This window comes from Euleptes europaea, chromosome 2, assembly GCF_029931775.1.
Source record: "Euleptes europaea isolate rEulEur1 chromosome 2, rEulEur1.hap1, whole genome shotgun sequence".
Taxonomy (NCBI): domain Eukaryota; kingdom Metazoa; phylum Chordata; class Lepidosauria; order Squamata; family Sphaerodactylidae; genus Euleptes; species Euleptes europaea.
Genome location: NC_079313.1, coordinates 12,960,306 through 12,980,851, shown reverse-complemented (window position 1 = coordinate 12,980,851; position 20,546 = coordinate 12,960,306). Strand labels below are relative to the sequence as shown.

The window sequence follows — 20,546 nt, the reverse complement described above, 5'->3', positions numbered from 1 at the left end:
ATTATCTTTGAAGCCACATGCTGCCATTCACAAAAAATAACAGCACGACTCAAATTTAGTCTCTATTGAATAAACATGCAATGTCATACAATGCAATACAAGCAACAACCTCATTCTAACTGTCTAGTAACACGATACAAGAAAAACAACCCCCAAACCAAAATGTGATGACAAATACACCCCTTTTCAAAGTCCAGAACAATTACTGAATTGATGCTGGTCGTCTTAAAGGAACACTGTCCCCAATCTCCAAAAGAGGAATCTTCAGCTAGTAAAGGGTGTCACTAGCTCTTGGATAATGCACGGTCCAATGTTTCAAAAAGCAGTCATGTCGTTGCAGCAACTGTGCCGTTCAAACGGACCATACTAGACTGGCCGGGATAGCCACCCAATAATTCGGGCAAAAGCAAGACTGGCCGGGGGTAAGTAAAAAGATAAAGGTCCCCTGTGCAAGCACCGGGTCATTCCTGACCCATGGGGTGACGTCACATCCCGCCATTTACTAGGCAGACTTTGTTTATGGGGTGGTTTGCCAGTGCCTTCCCCAGTCATCTTCCCTTTACCCCTAGCAAGCTGGGTATTCATTTCACCGACCTCGGAAGGATGGAAGGCTGAGTCAACCTTGAACTGGCTACCTGAAACCAACTTCCATTGGGATCGAACTCAGGTTGTGAGCAAACCTTGGGACTGCAATACTGCAGCTTACCACTCTGCGCCACGGGGTAGCCAACCAATAATTCAGGCCAAGGCAACAGAACGTGTTTCCTAGGTACTCGGTCTCACGTTTCACCACAAGTCTTCTTCAGCCTCCAATCTTCCATGTAACCTCTGAGGGTTGTCCCAATTATTCTGAAACTTCAATGTGCGACTACTCCTCAAAACCTGGCACTGGACCTGGGAGGATGCGTTCCTGAATGCATTTTTAAGATTCTTGTAGTTCAACTGGAATTCAGGGGAACAAAAAGCAGAGCAGATCCATTCCACTCTTCACGTTATATTTGGTTTCATTCTGGGTTTGAACGGTTTTTGTAAGCCGTTGTGGGGGGACATGCAGGAAGATGGGTAAATCCGGTGATATATAGTCTGTCCGACTAGGTCCTCCTGAGATCAGTTCTCCAGACAGCCATGAAACCCATCAGTCGACGTTGGACTGGTCACTGCCTTGGATCCGATGGAGAGTACAACTCTCTTGCTTCTGCCTTCTTGCAGCAGCCCCAGATACCTTCAACATGTGGCTTCTGGGGGGACAGGTAACCCCCATGAACAGTATTTCAGGGAATGTTTTGTGTTGCAGCAGTAGGTAAGAAAGTCATGTTCCATTGTTAGCCAAATTGCTTCCTCCCAAGGAAAACATGCTGTCAGATCCACTCTCTCTCATCCTAACCTACCTTAAAGGACTTCTGTGAGGGCAAATTGGGGGACTATGTACAGTTGAATACGTGGCAGAATCAGAATGTGTAATTCACCTGTTGGAGCTGATTTAATGGAAAACATACAGGTGTGCAGAGCTTACAGGTACATTGGCACGAATGGCAACTGGGAGCACGGGGTAGGCCTATGAGGGAAAGTATTAGTCACAACAGATCAAGGCGGCCCCCCTTCTACTGAGGAGTCGTTCCCACGGGAGATAGCACTGGAACAGGAATTTAGCAGTTAGCAAGTCTGGCCTTGAGAGGCACCTGGTAGAATCGAATTTAGGCACATACAGCTTAGAGTCTTTGTACCATAAGCCTCTATGTTCAGTTAGAGCGGAGGGGAGGGTCTGCGCAGAGTTTTCGGCTTGGCAAGCGGAACGAAGCGAGGCTACAAAAGAGTCTGTGAGATCCAATCCATCAGGCGGTGTGGGCTCTGTAGTGGAGGGAGGGGACGTCCCTGAGGGGGGTTGGACGGCTGGATTGTCAGAGTGACTGGGCGCCGACGGAACTGGCGAAGGAGGCGAGGGGTGGCGCAGTCGGTTTGACCGGTGTGGTTGGGCCTGAAGTGCCCTCCCCTTGTGGGGGTTGCGGTGGGAGTCGGGTTTGCGCTCGGGTTTGGACTGCTAGCATGAGCAGCAAACCCCTTTGGGCAGGAGTGAACAGGGACTCCGTGGAGCGTTCAACCTTGGTTGGATATTGGGGAAGTCTGGATAGAGCATCAGCCAGGACATTTTGCTTCCCCGGCACATGTTTCAATACGAAACGGAACTGAACAAAGAAGTCCGCCCAGCGAACTTGTTTCGCGGACAGTTTCCAGGCCCCCATGAGTGCCTCCAGGTTCTTGTGATCGCTCCACACTTCAAAAGGGACTTTAGACCCCTCCAAAAACTGTCTCCACACCGTAAGGGCATGGTGGATGGCAGCCGCTTCTTTTTCCCAGATTGGCCAGTTGAGCTGAGATTGCGCGAACGTCTTAGAGAAGTAAGCGCATGGATGCAGAAGACCATCCCTCCCCTGCTGTAAAAGTGCACTGGGGGGTCCAGTTGATTTTAGCTGAGGACAGTGCTGCGGCGGTGCCCTTCCCCTTAGTCTTAAGGAGATCCATGATGGGGAGTGAGATTTGAGCGAAGTTGGGGATGAACCCCCTGTAGAAGTTAGCAAACCCAAGAAATTGCTGAACCTGCTTACGGGTGGAGGGTGGGTCCCAATCGGTTACCGACTGCACCTTGTCAGGATCCATGGTAAGTCCGTGGTGCAAAATTATATAGCCCAGGAAGGTTAACTGTTTTTGGTGAAATTCACATTTAGACACCTTAGCATAGAGCTGATTGTCTCTGAGGCGTTGCAATACTTCTCTCACCAAGACAACGTGTTCGTCCATAGTTTTAGAGTAAATAAGAATATCATCCAAATAAACCACCACACCCCTATATAACAAGTCATGTAGGATTTCATTAATGAATTGCATGAAGACCCCTGTCAGGCCTGTATCTCAGTTGCTTTCGTTTCCTGGCGTTTTCTCACTGAGCAGACTCAAGAACTCAAGGACTGTTATGCATACCTAAATGCCTTTGAAGCTGTGTGAACCACAGCACTGTTTGTGTTCTGTAATCTCTTGCATTTTTTCATGCTTTTATATTACCAAGTTCAAGCCAGCAAAAGCCATTGCTGTCACCTTTTCCTTTATGCTCTGTTAACCTATTTTGACCAGTAAAAACCAGCTTCTTTGGACCTGACTGTCTCTGATGTGGTTTTTGGTTCAAATTGGGCCAAGGGCTGACAACCCCCGGGGCCCCTTTTAATCCAAAAGGCATCACTAAGAATTCATACATGCCAAAGCAACTGGAAAAGGCAGTGAGAGGCACATCGCTCTCTCGAATCCTGATTCTGTAGCAGGCTTCTACCAACCCAAGTTTCGTAAAAATGCGCCCTTCCTTTAATTGTCCCAAGAGATCCGAGATCAGAGGGATGGGATAGGCATTGGATTGGGTGACTGCATTGAGTTTTCGAAAGTCGATGCATAAGCGCGTCACCCGTCTTTTTGCGCACAAAAAAGGCTGGGACTGAAGAAGGGGTAGACGGCCGTATGAAACCCCTTGCTAAATTCTTGTCCAAGAATTCACGTAACATGGTACGTTCGGTAGCGCTCATGGGGGTAAATCTTACTTTTGGGCAGTTTTTCATTTTTCACCACTTCAATAGCACAGTCTGTCTGGCGGTGGGGGGGCAGTACATCACATTCCTGTACATCAAAAATGTCTGTAAAGTCTTGATATTCAACAGGTACAGGAAAGGACAAGGGGGGTCTAAGACTAAAGCCGAGGCCGACGGAGGTGTAACAGCTACCTCGAGACGGTGTTGATCGCAATTAGGATAGGAGAATTTTATAGTTCCAACCCCCCAGTCAATACAAGGGCTGTGCCCTTTGAGCCAGTTAATTCCCAATACCACGTCGTATCTGATAGAAGCTATGGTAAAGTCAATTTGTTCCCAGTGGTGACCGACGCCCATTGCCAACCTGCGAGTGCGACGATCCACTGGACCCCCTTTAAAGTCGCTGCCATCCATCTGGGTGAACTGGATGGGAGCAGGCAGGGGCACTGACTTGGCTTTGAGCGCCTTGAAAGTGGTTTCGTTGATCAGGAAGCGGGCACACCCAGAGTCTATGAGTGCTTTAACTTGTAACTGGGGGCCCCCTTTATGGCATTGTAATACTACGTCCACATACACAGTCTCTTCGACCTCACTCACCTTCACCGGAGCTTTGGCTTTTGCAGGAACAGCTGCGAGGGTCCGCAGTGTCGCTCCACTCACCGCAGACCCTGTCCGTTTTTGACAGATCCAGAGGAGATTCGAGGTTCAAAGCAGGGGAGTCCCAGTCTCTGTCTTCATTTGAAGATGGCGAGTTGTCCCCAAGTGGGGCACTTGTAATCCGGGACCCCGATGGGTTCGCTGGTGCAGGATCGTGGGGCGCTTCTCCAACGTGGAGAGCTGATGGCGCGGTCCATCCAGGAGCAGCGCTACGGTTGGCCGCAGTGCCTCTGTATTGAGGTCACCCCCAATTCCGGGGCAGTCCATCCTGCTGAGAAGGGACCACTCGGTCCAGCCGAAGTGGGCAGGAGGCTGCAAAGTGGCCCATGGTTCCGCAAACGAGACAGGCTCTCCTCTGAAACCGAGATGTGTGGTCTTGCGAGGGTAGAGCTGGTCTCCGCGGTGTAGGCGCTGAGGCTTTGGTCGGGGGCTTTTGAGTGCACCCTTCCCTGGCTCGGCGGCAGGCCAGCGAAATGAATTGGTGGCGACTCTCCACTTCCTCGGCCAGTAAAATCCATTCTTCAAGAGTGTCGGGGTCTCGTTGCATATAAGCCCAGTTTAATATCTCAGGATGTAAGGCTTCCCGGAAATAATGTATTCGGGTAGCCTCAGTCCAGTCTACTATTTTACTGGCAAGCCTTTGGAATTCATCTGCGAATTCCCACACTGGCGTAGAGCCTTGTCGAAGTTGCAGGAGGGCTGCTTTGGCCTTTTCTCCCAGGAAAGGGTCCTCAAAACGGCGCCATAGTGCTCGCATGAACTCGTTGAGTGACCATATGGATCGGGCCCGAGTGTCAAACTGGAGGACCATCCAGTCAGCTGCTTTTCCCGTCATTAGGGAGGCAACGAAGCGCAGAAGGAGTTCAGAGGAATCTGATAGGTCCAATAACAGTTAAACCCGAACTGCCAGAGCAGCAGCGTCTGTTCCAAACTCAGGGGTTAGGAGCTTCGTGAGGTCAGCCACCGTGGCTGTAGTCGAGGTCAGTCCCACAAACAGTAAGGCTGTTCGGGCCGCTATATCCCGTGCTTCCTTCAAGCACAAGTTGGGGTCTGGAGCGGTTGGGGCCGGAGTCTCCTCCGCCCGTGATCCCGCCATGGATCGGGGCGGAATGGGGCAGATTGGGGCCGCTACCGGTTCTGGTTGTTCTTCACATATAGTTAACCCCGCTAGCAAACGGGTCAAAGTTACTAAATCCTCTTGCGCCAGTCGAATTTCCTCCACCAAGCCGTCCAATACGCAGAGTTCGTGGTGGGCACTTTGGTCTGCGTCAGGGTCCGTCCAGGGGGTTGTGTCAGCTAGACGACGCCACTGAGCTCGAAGGAGTACAATCAGGCGATTGATCTCAGCATCCGTTTGCAGCGCCTCAGCAAGAATGTCATCTAGCAAAGAAGGGTCATCGGGGTACTCGTCCGACGGTTCCAACGGAGGGTACCAAGGTTCAGGACCCTCCAGGGTTTTGGTCAGAAACTCTCCACCTGGGGAGCGGTGCTTCTGCTAGGCGAACCCTCCGGGGCTCCAGCCACAGGCAATTCACTCGGAGAGCACGTCCCCTGCTCCAATCCGAGGCCCTGGCGAACCCTCCAGGGCTCCAGCCAGGCAGGGAAAAATAGAGAAGGGATTTCATGCCAAATTGTGAGCACTTGTCCCGTGGTTATCCCACAAACAGCATCCAGTGACAAAGAGTCCAAAAGAGAGCTGATTTAATGGAAAACATACAGGTATGCAGAGCTTACAGGTACATTGGCACGAATGGCAACTGGGAGCACGGGGTAGGCCTATGAAGGAAAGTATTAGTCACAACAGATCAAGGCGGCCCCCCTTCTACTGAGGAGTCGTTCCCACAGGAGATAGCACTGGAACAGGAATTTAGCAGTTAGCAAGTCTGGCCTTGAGAGGCACCTGGTAGAATCAAAAGTAAAACAGTCATAGTCTGACAGGCTGCTTAGAGCTGTGAAAAGCAGGCCCGCTCGCCAGCACCACTGAATATTCCAAAATTCCTTGGCTATGTCTGCCTCCCCAACTTTCTCCCACTGCTAATGTTCCAGGAACATTTGGTGGCGGTTCGAAGGAACTATATTGATTTTCACCAGGTTTTTTCCTTTCTTCCCTGCCTCTAGGATGACGCTGTTTGTGACCCAGTGGTTCTTGAAACATGAGTTTTGGCTCCCTCCGGGATTTACCTGGGAGGACATGAAAGAGACCGACAAGATCTGCTACCCTCAGCCCCAGCATCTCCTCCTCGGCATCCCTTTCGCTTTCCTCCTCATCGGTCTGCGGCTGGCCTTTGAAAGGCAAGTGGTGTCCCGTTGCGAGCATCTCAACGCGTCGAGTATTCCTTGGTCAGGAGCTTTGTTCCAAAGGGGGCCCCCTTTCAGAGAGTGCTTCCCTCGCTGTCTTGACAAAGGCTGCGGACACCTTTTATAAAACTACGCTAGGAGACCAGCCGCTTCAAGAGTTTGCCTCCATTCGGGAGCAATGTCCCCACTCTACCTGGAGACGATAATTTTTATTCTTCTTAAGATCCTACCTGAGCGCTCATGTTCTGATGCAGAAACAAGGTCAACAATTGTCAAAAGCTTGACTGCTCCAGCTGCTGACGTAGTAGTGGTGGAAAAGTGCCGTCAAGTCACAGCTGACTTCTTTTGCCTTGAAAACCCTAAGGCAGCCAATAGCAAACCACCTCCGAACTTCTTTTGCCTTGAAAACCCTAAGGGTTTTCAAGGCAAAAGAAGTTCGGAGGTGGTTTGCTATTGCCTGCCTCCGGAACAAATTAGAGTCCTTGAATATGGACCCCTGTCTTCTATATCTCATTAAACAACTCCACACAGGAACCTTTTGCCAGGTTAAATTCTCGGATGAAGGCCACTTGACACCAAAAATTCCCACTTTAAAAGGAGTAAAACAAGGCTGCGTTTTAGCCCCGCATCTTTTAAATCTATTTTTAGCCGATCTTCCAAAGATTTTTAACCTAATTGATCATCATTCCCCTAAGATTGGAAATTTGAAAATCCCACTGTTACTCTACACCGATGACGCCGCTATTTTATCTTTTACAAGGGTCGGCCTATTAAGACATCTACAACTGTTCGCTGATTATTGCAAACAAAACAAATTGCAAATCAATTATACCAAAATCTTAGTTTTCACCAAAAGATGGCACCTTTCAAAATAGTCCATCGATAATGTACCAATAGAGCAGGTCAATTCTTTTAAATATTTGGGCCTCACTTTTAACTACAACTTAACTTGGACAAATCACAGAAATAATGCCATCAACTTAGCTAAATATTCAGCATCACAGATTAAACTTTTTTTTATTTAAAAGGAAACCAATATGTACCCGCAGCTATTCACGTTTTTCCAGTTAAGATATTGGTGCAACTTCTGTATGAAATACCTGTCTGGATAGAAGCACTGAATAAAAATTTGGAAGCTGTACAGACTTCCTTCCTCCGGCAAATACTAGGACTTCCTAGTTGCGTCCCATTCCAATCTATCCTTAGTGAAATGGGAATGATGACTTTAGAGACCAAAGCTTGGCTCTTAACTTTTAAATCTTGGATTAAGATTCACTTTTCTCCAAATAAAAATTGTCTTCTTCCCTTCTTCCCTTAAAAGAAGCTGCAGATACAGAATGGTTCACGCTTATCCCACACAAACTGAAAATCTTGGGATTAGATATAGACACTTTATTGATGCTGGATAGACAAACCATTTTCCGAGTTATCAAGCAAAGACTACTTGACCATGAAAGACAAACCATTCTGCCCACAACTCCTTTGTCTTGTTCTCCATCCAAATTAGATCTTTCTCCCAATTTTGGATCACTTCAGGGTTACTTTTATTTTTTAAGTGAGCCCTCCTTCTGCAGGACTTTTATGTTAGCTAGACTAAACGCCTTCCCATCGGCGGTTTTATTCGGGAGATTTAGTGGTACCCCTTTGGAAAAGAGAATTTGTGGCTGTGGCTTGAACCAGATAGACTCCATCTATTACATTTTATTGGAATGCAAAATGCTAGTGGACCTACGATCTAAATTTTTAATGCCATTAATTCTGGATAGGAATTTTTCCCTCCACTCCTTGTTTAGACTTTTAATGAATGGGTATGATTCAGAAATTACTGAAATAGTAGCCACGTTTCTGAAGCAAGCTTTAATGATAAAAATTAAACAAAAAAGATAATAGCTGCTATTTCTGTTACTTGTAGACTCTCGTTTTTTTATCTATACCTTATATCCACTGTATTCCAGCATACCCCATTTCATTCATGTCTATTGATAGACTTTGATATTGATGTTTTGTTATTTTGACTAATTCTGGAATATCTGGAACGATCTTATATGCCAATAAAGGTTTTTGAATCTGAATTTGCCTGCCTCCACGTCACGACCTTGGTATACCTTGGAGGTCTCCCATCCAGATACCAGCCAGGGCCTGCTTAGCTTCTCAGATCTGACGAGATTGAGCTAGCTTGGGATATCCAGGTTAGACAGCTGCTGATGAAACCCTACTTAACATACTTGGCCTTGTTTGGAGGTTCTAGCAGGGGAGCGCAGCTATCGTATACCCTTGACCATCCTGCTATCTGGGATGGTCGTCCTCTTCCACCGAGTGCGCAGTTTCGGGAGGGACGCACATGGAGCGGTGAGGGAGTTAGGGGACACCCGCCTAGCCAGCCACATCAGCCGAATCAACCCTGGCAATCAATGGGGTGACAGATGTCGCAGCCAGATCGCCCTCACATCCATACTTGGCTTTAAGGATTTTTAAGTTTAAAAGCATAAAACTGAACTCTGGCGAAAGGGTCTTTATGGCCATTTATGCAGGGTCAGTTTTCAAGCTCGCTCAAAGCTCTTTTTTTAAATGCAACCTTTAAAATGTCTATTCACGGTCCCGATGCAAAAGGAGAAATTCCACACACCCCACTCGCCTGCTCCTGGTTTGCATAGCCATTAGCAATCGCAGCTGTGATTTTGCATGGTTCTTTGAGAGGATTCTTCGCCGTGAGAGCGGAGCTTACACAAAAGGTCACGTTAAAGGGGCTCTTTAGTAATGCCAAGCAGGTATGCGCCAGCTTCACAGTCACATCCTGAACAAAAAATATGTGGGGCAATTCAGCCTGGAATGCGCTGCTAATTACCAAGCATAAATGGCCTATGTGTTTTTGTGTTTTTGTTTTGATTTACATCTAGAGAAGTCGTTGCCTTGACGTGGTTGTCCCAGGCTAGCCCAATGTTGTCAGATCTTGGAAGTTAAGCAGGGTTGGCCCTGATTAGAACCTAGAGGGGAGACCACCAAGGAAGTCCAGGGTTGCTATGCAGAGGCAGGCGATGGCCAACCACCTCTGTTTGTCTCTTGCCTTGAAAACTCCTTGAGGGGTCGCCATAAGGGGGCTGCAGTTGAATGGCAGAGAAGTTGTCAAGGAAGGTAGAAGCTGAAGGAGGAGGGGAGACATCCAGGGTCCCTGAAGTAAAGAATGGTTTCGAAGAGCGATTGATGGCGTCTTTCTTGAGGCCAGCATTGTTTGAGGGAACAACCAGGAGGACCCTCCTTCGTTCCTGGACTCTATGGCATTGAAGTCCCTCCCCAAACCCCGCCCTCCTCAGACTCTGCCCCAAAAACCTTCCTCCGGTGGCGAGGCGGGACCTGGCAACCCTATGTAGAGCAGACAAAACTTGCAAATGTTGCAAAAGTTGCAAATCCAGGAAGCTGTCATACAGTGTGCAAGAGACTTCTGCAAGCAATTACAAATATTCCCCACATTTAACTGGATTTTAGGAAGAGTGGGACAAAGTAACAAGAAAAATTAGGGGATAATCAGCAAATAAAATGGGGGGGGGTGAATTTCCCTAACTATCAGAATCACATGCTGGTCCTGGAGTTCACTTCCTGTGCTGAATGCTGGCCCAGAAAGCAGGCTGTGAAAAGGGTGCCCGACTGGATCCCTCTCTTCTCTCACACACAGGATAGTTGCTCTGCCCCTTAGCAGAAAAATGGGACTTCGGGAGAAAGTGTGCAGGAAACCTGCTCCAAATGCTGTTCTGGAAGCCTTTTACAGCAGGCACCGAAAGGGACCAGAAGAGGTGAGTTTATATACCGTCCCATCTATAGCTGGTTCCAGGTTTTGGGGGGTCTCAGGCAGAGAGTTCCCATGGGCCCCCTCTCTGCCTACCACTAGGTCCCCCTGGTCACACCTCCCTTTCCACTCGCGCCTGCCCTCAAGATGTAGTGGTTAAGAGCGGCAGACTCTAATCTGGAGAACCTGGTTTGATTCCCTGCTTCCTCCACATGAAGCCTGCTGGGTGACCTTGGGCCAGTCACAGTTCTCTCAGAACTCTCTCAGCCCCACCTGCCTCACAAGATACTAGGGTTTTTTTTGCGGGGGGCGGCGGAGGGAATTGTAAGCTACTTTGCGACTCCTTACAGTAGAGAAAAGCAGGGTATAAAAACCAACTCTTCGTCTTCTGTGCGCACCTGGGATTCCTGTCTTATTACCAATGCTGATTTCTCCATGCCTACTATCCAGGGTTGCTAACCTCCAGGTACTAGCTGCAGATCTTCTGCTATTGCAACGGATCTCCAGCCTATGGCATTGAAGTCCCTCCCCCCCAACCCCACCCTCCTCAGGCTCCACCCCAAAAACCTCCTGCTGGTGGCAAAGAGGAACCTGGCAACCCTACTACTATCCCTCTGCATTAGGGGTGTGCAAAAAAAAAATCAGAAAATTTCGGGTTTATTGGGCCGGAATAAGCCAAATACCCATATTAGCAAAGGGGTATTTCGGCTTTATTTCCAGGTTACCCAAAAAAAAAATTGGGTCCATTATAATCTACGTAAAGGCTGCCTCCTGTGAGGAGCTTGGGGCAGGCACACTGTGTCTAGGGGAGTGGACAGAAAGAGATGTCTAAGGGAGGAGAGGTTGAGACGGCGGCACTTTGGGGTGCACCTCCATCTCTTCCTCCTATGCCACCTCTTCTTCCCCTCCTGCCTCTCCTCTGAAGGCCTGCTGGACTCTGGAGGAACCAGATAAGGGGCACCCAATCTCCCCTCTAGCTCCTCCAGCGTTCTTTGGGTCCCTGGAGTGAGCTCCAGAGCCAGAACACTCTTCTTGTCCCCCAAGCTCATCCCAAAAGACTCTGGCAGCCAGATAATAATGGAGCTTCATTTATCTCCCAGACCTAGTTATATCAATAAAGGCTGGACTAATTTGGTCTCAGGTAAGATATTTAAATTGGCATTTCATTTAGGCCAGAACATAAGCTGCTGGTTCCTCAGGAACAGCTCTGTTGTGATTTGGTGGATGGTTGTCTACGAACGTATCTGATCAAGACATCCTGAGAAATCTGTGAGGAAACAGTTCAGTGGGTTCTATTTCCAGATAAATTTATTCAGCAGACTTTGAGAATATCCCAAGGAAGCGAGCTAGATTTTTTTCCACCACTCTGACATTTTTGTTTTCTAGCAGGAGGGATTTTTAAACACAGAGGAGCATTTGAATGCCCCCCACCAAGAAAATTAGCATGTTTGGATAGGGGGAAAGTTTTGGTCTACTTTCCTCTTGATCAATTAGTTTTCTGTATGCAGGGGGACAGTTTGAAATGATGCATTTAGATGCTCTGGACATACAAAACTTGTTTTTCATGGAACGTATGTGACTTTTTCTCACAGTTGTTTTGGGCCCTCTTTTCCTAGAGTGAGTTGAGTGGTCTGGCCAAACAATGCGACCTGCAGCCCCGGCAGGTGGAGAGATGGTTTCGATCCCGGCTCATCCAAGACCGGCCCAGCCTGACAAAGAAATTCTGCGAAGCCTGGTGAGCCAGAAAGGATGGTGTGCTTTTGAAGGAGAGCAGAAATGAATTCAGGAGGAGGGCACATCTCCTTTGCTGCAATGTTCTCAATGTGGGGCTGCCCTTGAAGACTGTCCAAAAGCTACAGTTGGTACAGAATACTTTAGCCAAGATGTTGACTGGAGGGGGTCGTAGGGACCATATAACTCCAGTCTTGGCCCATCTACCCTGGTTCCCAATCTGTTTCCAAACACAATTCAAGGTGCCGAGGCTGACTTTTAATGCCCTGTATGGTTTGGCACCAGCGTACCTGAAGGACCTACTTCCTTATAAACCAACCCGACCACTACAGTCATCCTCCAAGGCCCTGCTTTGGGTGCCTTCTAAGATTAGGAGGTAGAAACCCGGGACAGGGACTTCTCAGTCATAGCACTAAAACTCTGGTACTCTCCCCATTCCCCCAGGGTGACTCATCTGTCCCCGTCTGTGGCCATTTTTGAATGTTGTCTGGTGTTTTAATTGCTGTGTTTATGTTGTCGTTCTATGTGTATTTTTAGCTTTGGTTTTAATGATGCGTGTTTGTTTGATCCTGATAGGTTTCTAAGCCATGTTTTTATTATGTATTTTTAAAAACCTGTTAGCTGTCTGATTGTCCCCGATTGTAAATAATTTTATAAATTTGGGGTTCCTGGAGCATTAGATTACTTCCATGGTGAGATTAATTGTATTCGATGTGAACTGCCGTGTCAGCCCAAAGGGCCTGACATGTGTTTGTGGGAAGTCCCCAAGTGGGGCGTCAAGTTAATAGCCCTCCCCCAGTTTGCACGAGCAGCTGGAGGTCAGAGATAGACTGGCACCAGAATTGGGGGATTCTCTCAGCTGCTTTGGCTAGTAGCTGCAGATGGGCCCCCATAAGATTAGAACAAGTTGGATACAAGTAGTGAAGCATCCTCTTTCTGACGGCCAGCCGGATACTTCTGTCAACAGCCCTCCTTTGCTGAATGTCCCCAGCACCTGGTGTTCAGAAAGAGAATGTCTCTGAACATGGAGGTTCTGTGGAGCAGTTAATAGACACTTGTCCACCATGAAGTGGTCGAGTTCCACTTTAAAACTGGGAAGCCTTTCCTGCGTTTTGCAGCCAAGAGTCCTGTAAGTTAATTTTATGTAAATAATGACTTTCTTTTCATCCTAAATCTAATGCCTGAGTTTCACTGGGCAGTAGGGTTGTGTAAGCCCTTGGCCCAATCTGAACCAAAAACCACATCAGAGACAGTCAGGTCCAAAGAAGCTGGTTTTTACTGGTCAAATAGGTTAACAGAGCATAAAGAAAAGGTGACAGGAATGAAGCTTGCTGGCTTGCACTTGGTAATATAAAAGCATAGAAAAAAGCAAGAGATTACAAAACACAAACAGCGCTGAGGTTCCCACAGCTTCAAACAGATTTAGGTATGCACAACAGTCCTTGAGTCTGGGCAGTGGGAAAACGAAACTAAACAAACCAACTGAGACACATGCCTGACATTCTGCCCCCCTTAAGGCCCCCTCCCATCTTGCAAGGGGGACGGCTTGTCCGGGCAGGCGGTGTGAAAGGCGTTCACTAAGTGTGGGGCGGAGACATCCTGTGCACGCACCCACTCGTCGTAGGCAGGGGGGAAGTGCTTCCAGCGAATTAGGTATTGCAGGGATCCATGCCGTATACGCGAATCTAGGATCTTTGACACTTCGAAATGTTCCTCCCCCCCCCCCCACCATCACGGGCTGCTCGGGAGGCGGTTCCGAGTGCCATTCCGAGGAGGCGACATGAGGCTTAAGGAGGCTGACATGGAAGACTGGGTGGATACTTCTCAAGGTTTTGGGGAGAGTTAGTTCCACAGTGACAGGGTTAATGATCCGGGCAATGGGATATGGTCCAATGTACTTGGCACTGAGTTTGTGGCAAGGGCGAGTGGATCGCAGGTTTTTGGTGGAAAGATATACTAATTCACCAGTTTGGAAGTCCTTGCTGGGAGAGCGATGCTTATCTGCGTGCACCTTATACTTGCGCTTGGCTCTGTCTAGGTTGCCCACCAGCCAGGGCCACGTGGTGCAGAGGGCATGCGCCCAAGAGGCTACATCAGGATCCCCCTCCCCCTCGGTTACCTCTACAGGGGCAATAGGACCGAAGTCCTGACCATACACAGCATAGAAAGGGCTGAACCCTGTAGATTGATGGACAGCATTATTGTAAGCATATTCTGTGAAAGGCAACAGTTCCACCCAGTCATCTTGGTGGTAATTGACATAACAACGTAAATAACATTCCAGTACAGCATTGACTCGTTCAGTTTGCCCATCCATCTGGGGATGGTAAGCACTAGACAACCCTTTCTCCACCCCCACCAACTTGAGGAAAACCTTCCAAAATTTAGCCACGAAACTACTTCTGCGGTCGCAGATTATCTTGCGTGGGAACGAATGAAGATGGAAAACATGTGACACAAAGAGGCGGGCCAACTTGGGGGCGGAGGGAATACCCGCACACGGAACCAAATGTACCTGTTTGGAAAATAAGTCAGTAACAACCCATAGTACAGTTTTGCCCCCACTAAGTGGGAGATCCGTCATGAAATCCATGGCAATCACCTCCCAGGGCTTGCTGGGAATTTCCAGCGGTTGCAGCAGTCCTGGGGGCTTGCCTTGAGACCGTTTGACTGTGGCACAAATAGGGCAGCTGCGAATGAAGGAGTCCACATCAGAACGCATCCCCCCCCCACCAAAACTGTCTGCGCAACAAGTGAAGGTTTTTCAGGAACCCAAAGTGTCCCGCAGTTTTAGCTCCATGGGCCAATTGCAGGACTTCTCTTCGAAGTATCTTAGGCACGTATAATTTTGAGTCTTTGTACCAACAACCACCTTGCTCAAGTACACCTTGGGGCAGAGCCTGGGCAGTGCGTTCGGCTAAGCACTGAGCCCGAAGGGAGTTCAGGAAGGAGTTGGAGATGATCACCCCCCCTCCTTTCGCAGGAGAGGGTGGACCAGGAGCTGTTGCCTCTCCTCCGGTGGGAGATTTTTGGGGTGGGGATCACACACACACAGCCGTGAGCGATGCAATCCCTTCACTTCCAGTTTACTTCTGAAAGTGCTGCAGCGCAACAGGATGAATTACCACTCAAACCCCCCATTTGAGTGGTAAATCATCTCTTCGCGCTGAGGCACTTCCAGAAGTGACAGGATTGCATTGTTCACGTCCGCACACGCAAGATCCTTGCTGTGAGCTGGACGATGGACTGGTGGGCAATTGCCCGCCATTCCAAGCCACCTGGCAACCCTACTGGGCGGGCCCTTAAATGCATGCGTTATGAGAAAGATCATTCCCCTCTGAAAGTCTAGTGATTGACTGAGTTCTGAGAGGTGGCCCTGGCCAAGTCCAGGAAGCTCCTTCCCCTGGCTTCTTCCACCCAGCTGAACCCTGACTTCTGTTTCTCTGCTTGTTTTGCAGTTGGAGGACCGCCTTTTATATCACATCCTTCACCACAGGCCTGGCTGCCCTGCATGATGTGAGTATGGAGACCCCCAGCCAGTTTTTTATAAGGTTTTTTTTAATGGACTGTGGTCTTCTCAGGCAGCACTCTGACGAGGCGGCACAGAAATATCCTGAATGAATCTAAACTGTTTTCAAAATGGCAGCCGGCTGGTTTGTGGATGATCCCCGCAACTGGGTGTTTCCGATGGGACGCCTACTTGGGAGGGGGGGGCTGCTTATTTTGGTGAGTGCAAGGTGGAATGACCCAGTATCTGGTGATGCAATGTAGCTTGCCATAATTCCCAGAAAGACCCCCCAACACAGCCCCCAAAGTCTCCATCCAGTCACAGCGGTGTTTCAAAACTGAAAGCTGGAAAAAATATCACAGTATAATATATGGGACACCCTGACCTGTATGGTCCAGGCTAGCCCAATCTCACAACTCTCAGAAGCTAAGCAGGGTCTGCCCTGGTTAGTACTTGGATGGGAGACCCCCAAGGAAGTTCAGGGTTTCTATGCAGAGGCAAGCCATGGGAAACCGCCTCTGAACATCTTTTGCCTTGGAAACCCTACGGGGTTGCCATAAGTCAGTTGTGACTTGATGGCACTTTCCACCCCACAATATATGGGACAACTGATGTTTCTCCAGGTGCCAGGAGAGAGAGAGAGCGCACTAATTATATACTCAGTTGGTCTGCATCTTGGTGTGTTTGACCACTTGCTGATTCAGCTGCCGTTCTCGTCACTCATTACAAGCAGGAAACAGATCATTCAGTGAGCTGATCAGATGTGTCTGAACCAGTCTGGTCGTGTTCATTTTGCAGCATTTTGCTGCTTCCCTGTAAGGCTGTTGTGTTCTTTTGCAGGAGCTTCATTTATGTTGATACTCATTTGTTGCCTCATCCAGTCTTAAAAGGAGCATAGTTAAAAGAGGAAAAGCCTTATTTTAAATTGAGTCATACTACTTAGCTGTCTCAGTGTGTCTTTGGTTACCCGAGTTAATTCTACTGGTGTGATACCCCCTGAATCGCATTCCAGCATAATTGTTCCAATTTATAAAGCTGGAGATAAGGATAACCCAAAGAATTTTCAACCTATTAGTTTGTTGTCAATTAGTTTTTTGTAAGATATATGCAGCTTTTTTGTTGAGTAGACTTGTGTCTTGGATGGCCAACTCCAAGATTATTGGCCCAGAACAGGTGGGATTTTGTAAGGTATATAGCACACTTGATCCGGGTAAACCGGAAGTGATGTGATTTAGGGCTGTTGGGAAAAGAAATTCGGTAAAATTCAGGTTCAGGTTTATTGGCCATTCCCCCCCCCCCCACCAGGGAAACCCAAATGCTGAATTTCCTATACCAATAAAGGTAGGAATTCGGTTTTAAATTCGGGCTTTTCATGGCTTTCCGTGGCTCCAGGGGAGTCTGGAAGGGGACTCCCTGACCCAATCTTTACCAAACTTGAGGGTTCTTGCAAGGAGAGTCCCTTCTAGCTACCCTGAAAATTTGGGACCTCTACCTGCAAAAATGCCCCACCCCCCCAGGAGCCGCAGAAAGACATTCCCAAAAAAGCCAGATTTTCCTCCAGCTTTTTCAGGAATGGCAAATTTGGCTTTGCCAACCTCCTGGATTTTGTGGACTCAGTAAACCCGAATTTTACCAAATTTGCATTTATTCGGTATTTTTTCAGATCAGTTTTTACCGAATCAACAGCCCTAATGTGATCATGTCAGCGTGGTCGCACGTGCACGCAATCCCCACTCCTGAGCCCACCAATCCAAGCAACCTGGCAAACCTAGGTGGGATGCAGTCCTCCAAGTTGTGTCTTGTTTCAGAAATCCTGGTTCTGGGACTTTCGCGAGAGCTGGACTGGGTACCCACAGCAGGTAAGTGGCCAAGAAATCTTCAACATAAGAACATAAGGAAAGCTCTGCTGGATCAGACCAAGGCCCATCAAGTCCAGCCATCTGTTCACACAGGGGCCAACCAGGTGCCTCTAGGAAGCCCACAAACAAGACAACTGCAGCAGCACCATCCTGCCTGTGTTCCCCAGCACCTAATATAGTAAGCATGCTCCTCTGACCCTGGAGAGAATAGGTAAACAAGCATACAGGCACTGCAGCTATTCCAAAGCACAGCTGCCAGAAAAGGGCTGCTCCATCTGCCCTGGCTTTACTTCTTTTTTTGAGCCCCATTCATGACCTTTGATCCCGAAAAAGTCTCCGAACGCAGGGTCTGAAGGATCTCATCCTCCCGTGCAGGCATTCGGTATCCTCCCTCAAAATGTGGAGGTTCCATTTTTGCCATCATGGCTACCAGCAACTGATAGACCTCTCTTCTGTATCAGAGGTCTTCTTCTATGTGTCCCCTATCGGGTTTGCAAACCAAAGAGGTTGAGCTGAAAAATGCTAAAATTACAAATATATAAATTTTAATAAGGTGCATATGTAGATTAAAAGCATAAAACTCCTAGTAAAGGCAAAAACTTACACATTCAGTATATACAAACATCAACAACTGCGATATACAATCTTTCTTTGACCAATATGAGATCCAAAAACGACCAGACGCGTTTCGGCCTGGAAAGGCCTTCCTCAGTGGTCAGTATAAAATTATAACTTATCACACATCCTAATATTATAATCATAACATAATGGGCAGTAAGAAATATCTAAAAGCCCTTCTAGTACAGTGAAGCTCCCTGTGAATTTCTTCATTTCTTATATGCTAAAACCTGGCTTCACTGTCTCACCTTCTGTTGTATGCCGGGCTCTTAAGGATGTAGATACATCAAGCGGTGTATTAGGTCCCCTATAGGGTTGCCAGCCTCCAGGTACTAGCTGGAGATCTGTTATTACAGCTGACCTCCAGCCGACAGAGATTAGTTCCCCTGGAGAAAAATGGCCGCTTTGGAAATTGGACTCTATGGCATTGAAGTCCCTCCCCTCCCCAAACCCCGCACTCCTCAGGCTCTGCCCCCAAAACCTCCTGCCAGTGGTGAAGAGGGACCTGGCAACCCTTGTCCTCTACCATCAGTGGTACAGTGGGTGACCACAAAGAGAAGGACTTTTCAAAGGCAGCTCTGGAACGACCTCCCAAAGAGGTCTGCTTCTGACACCCTTCCCTGCTGGTTTTTCTCTGATTACTTAAGACAGTCCAAGGATGACTGTGGTGTTTGAAAGCCCCCCTCAAGCCATGATAGTTAAACAGAACCTCCACTCACAGAGGTTATCTATTCAGTTATCCAGAGGCACTGGAAGCCAGATAGGGGACTAGAGCAGCATCCCCGAAAATATTGGCTTGGACCTGTTGAAATTTTCTCCCTGTGAAGATGTTAAATCTATGCTGCTGTTGGCATGGCACTTCTCTGGTTGGGGGAGGGGGTTACTCCTTGTGCCAGTAGCTGTGCGCTCCCCCCCCCCCCCGCAAGAGGCTGGGATTCAACCAGGTTTCCCTTATTGCAGCCTTGGGAGAAGCCACGGCCATTGGATACTGGTGGCATAGAGGGCAACCAGGTGATCGCTTGAGTCGAACTTTGGGTGTTGATGGGATAACTCAGACTCGCCCCTCCTTTCTCGCTTCCTTTCCAGCCACTTCTGCCCTCCATCTTTGCCTACTACATGCTGCAGCTTTCCTTCTACTGCTCCCTGGTCATCACCCTCCCGTTTGACGTGAAAAGGAAGGTGAGTGAAGAGCGTCAGACAGGGTCCACGGAAAGCCCGGCTTTACGTGCCTTTCCAGTATCGCCCCACTGGGTTCCCTCCTGGTTGATGATATGAGATGGGGAATTGCAACCTTGCATGGAAAAAACATCCATAAAGATTCAGATTTAAATGCAGGTATCTTTCGGAGCCCTGCGGTGCAGAGTGGTAAGCTGCAGTACTGCAGTCCAAGCTCTGCTCACGACCTGAGTTTGATCCCAACGGAAGTCGGTTTCAGGTAGCCGGCTCAAGGTTGACTCAGCCTTCCATCTTTCCGAGGTTGGTAAAATGAGCACCCAACTTGCTGGGGGTAAAGGGAAGATGACTGGGTAAGGCACTGGCAAACCACCCTGTAAACAAAGTCTGCCTAGTAAATGTCGGGATGTCAGGAATGACCCATCGGGGACCTTTACCTTTACCTTTTTAAAAAATCTTTAGGAAGTGAACATGCGCAAGGAGAAGATCACTCCCAGCACCTGTTTGGGAATGTTGGGGTCTTCGCTGTGCCCTCAGTGTGGTGGTCTACCTGCATCCAGGCTGAATGACTTCACCTTGCAAAAGGAGTTTCCTGTAATGGGATTTTAAAAAATCCCTGCAGGTGGAAAACTAGTATATCCAGGGATTTGCTCTAGCCAGCTATTTCCTAAAATGCTAGCTTTCTATGTCCAGGGGGCGTTGAATAAAGGGGCTACTTTTTTTAATTGCTTGGAATTATAGAATCATAAAGTTGGAAGGGACCACCAGGGTCATCTAGTCCAACCCCCTGCACAATGCAGGAAATTCACAACTACTCCCCCACACACACACAGTGCCCAGAAGAAGGCCAAGATGCCCTCCCTCTCATCATCTGCTTAAGGTCACAGAATCAGCATTGCTGACAGATGGCCATCTAAGCCTCTGCTAAAAAATCTCCAGGGAAGGAGAGCTCACCACCTCCCGAGGAAGCCTGTTCCACTGAGGAACAGCTCTGTTAGAAAATTCTTCCTAATGTCTAGTTGGAAACTTTTCTGATTTAATTTCATCCCGTTGGTTCTGGTCCGACCTTCTTGGGCAACAGAAAACAACCTGTTATTTCTAAAATGTAACCACTGCACTGGGCATATTCCATTTTTATTATTTCTGAGTTTACACAATGTGCTAGCGTTTTCAGTTTATTTACAAAAATGTATACCCTGTTTCTGCCCCCATCAGGATCACCAAGGCAGCTAACACATTAAAACAGATTAAAAACACATCTTAACCATGGGCCATGGTTCGGTGGTAGAACATCTGCCTGGCATGCAGAAGGTCCCAGGTTGAATCCCCGGCACCTCCAGTTAAAGGGACCA

The 20,546-nt window shown here is 48.2% G+C and overlaps 1 protein-coding gene across 1 annotated transcript in view; it reads left to right on the top strand.

The window, feature by feature from the left end:
* The window catches only part of LOC130473127 (ceramide synthase 4-like), a 97,404-nt gene that overhangs the window by 60,475 nt on the left and 16,383 nt on the right, over positions 1 to 20,546 (top strand). Inside the window, exons 6-11 of the mRNA XM_056844658.1 lie at positions 6,345 to 6,518; positions 10,195 to 10,312; positions 11,922 to 12,040; positions 15,495 to 15,552; positions 17,353 to 17,403; positions 19,108 to 19,200. Coding sequence (XP_056700636.1) covers positions 6,345 to 6,518; positions 10,195 to 10,312; positions 11,922 to 12,040; positions 15,495 to 15,552; positions 17,353 to 17,403; positions 19,108 to 19,200 — 613 coding nt within the window. The remainder of the gene's footprint in view (positions 1 to 6,344; positions 6,519 to 10,194; positions 10,313 to 11,921; positions 12,041 to 15,494; positions 15,553 to 17,352; positions 17,404 to 19,107; positions 19,201 to 20,546) is intronic.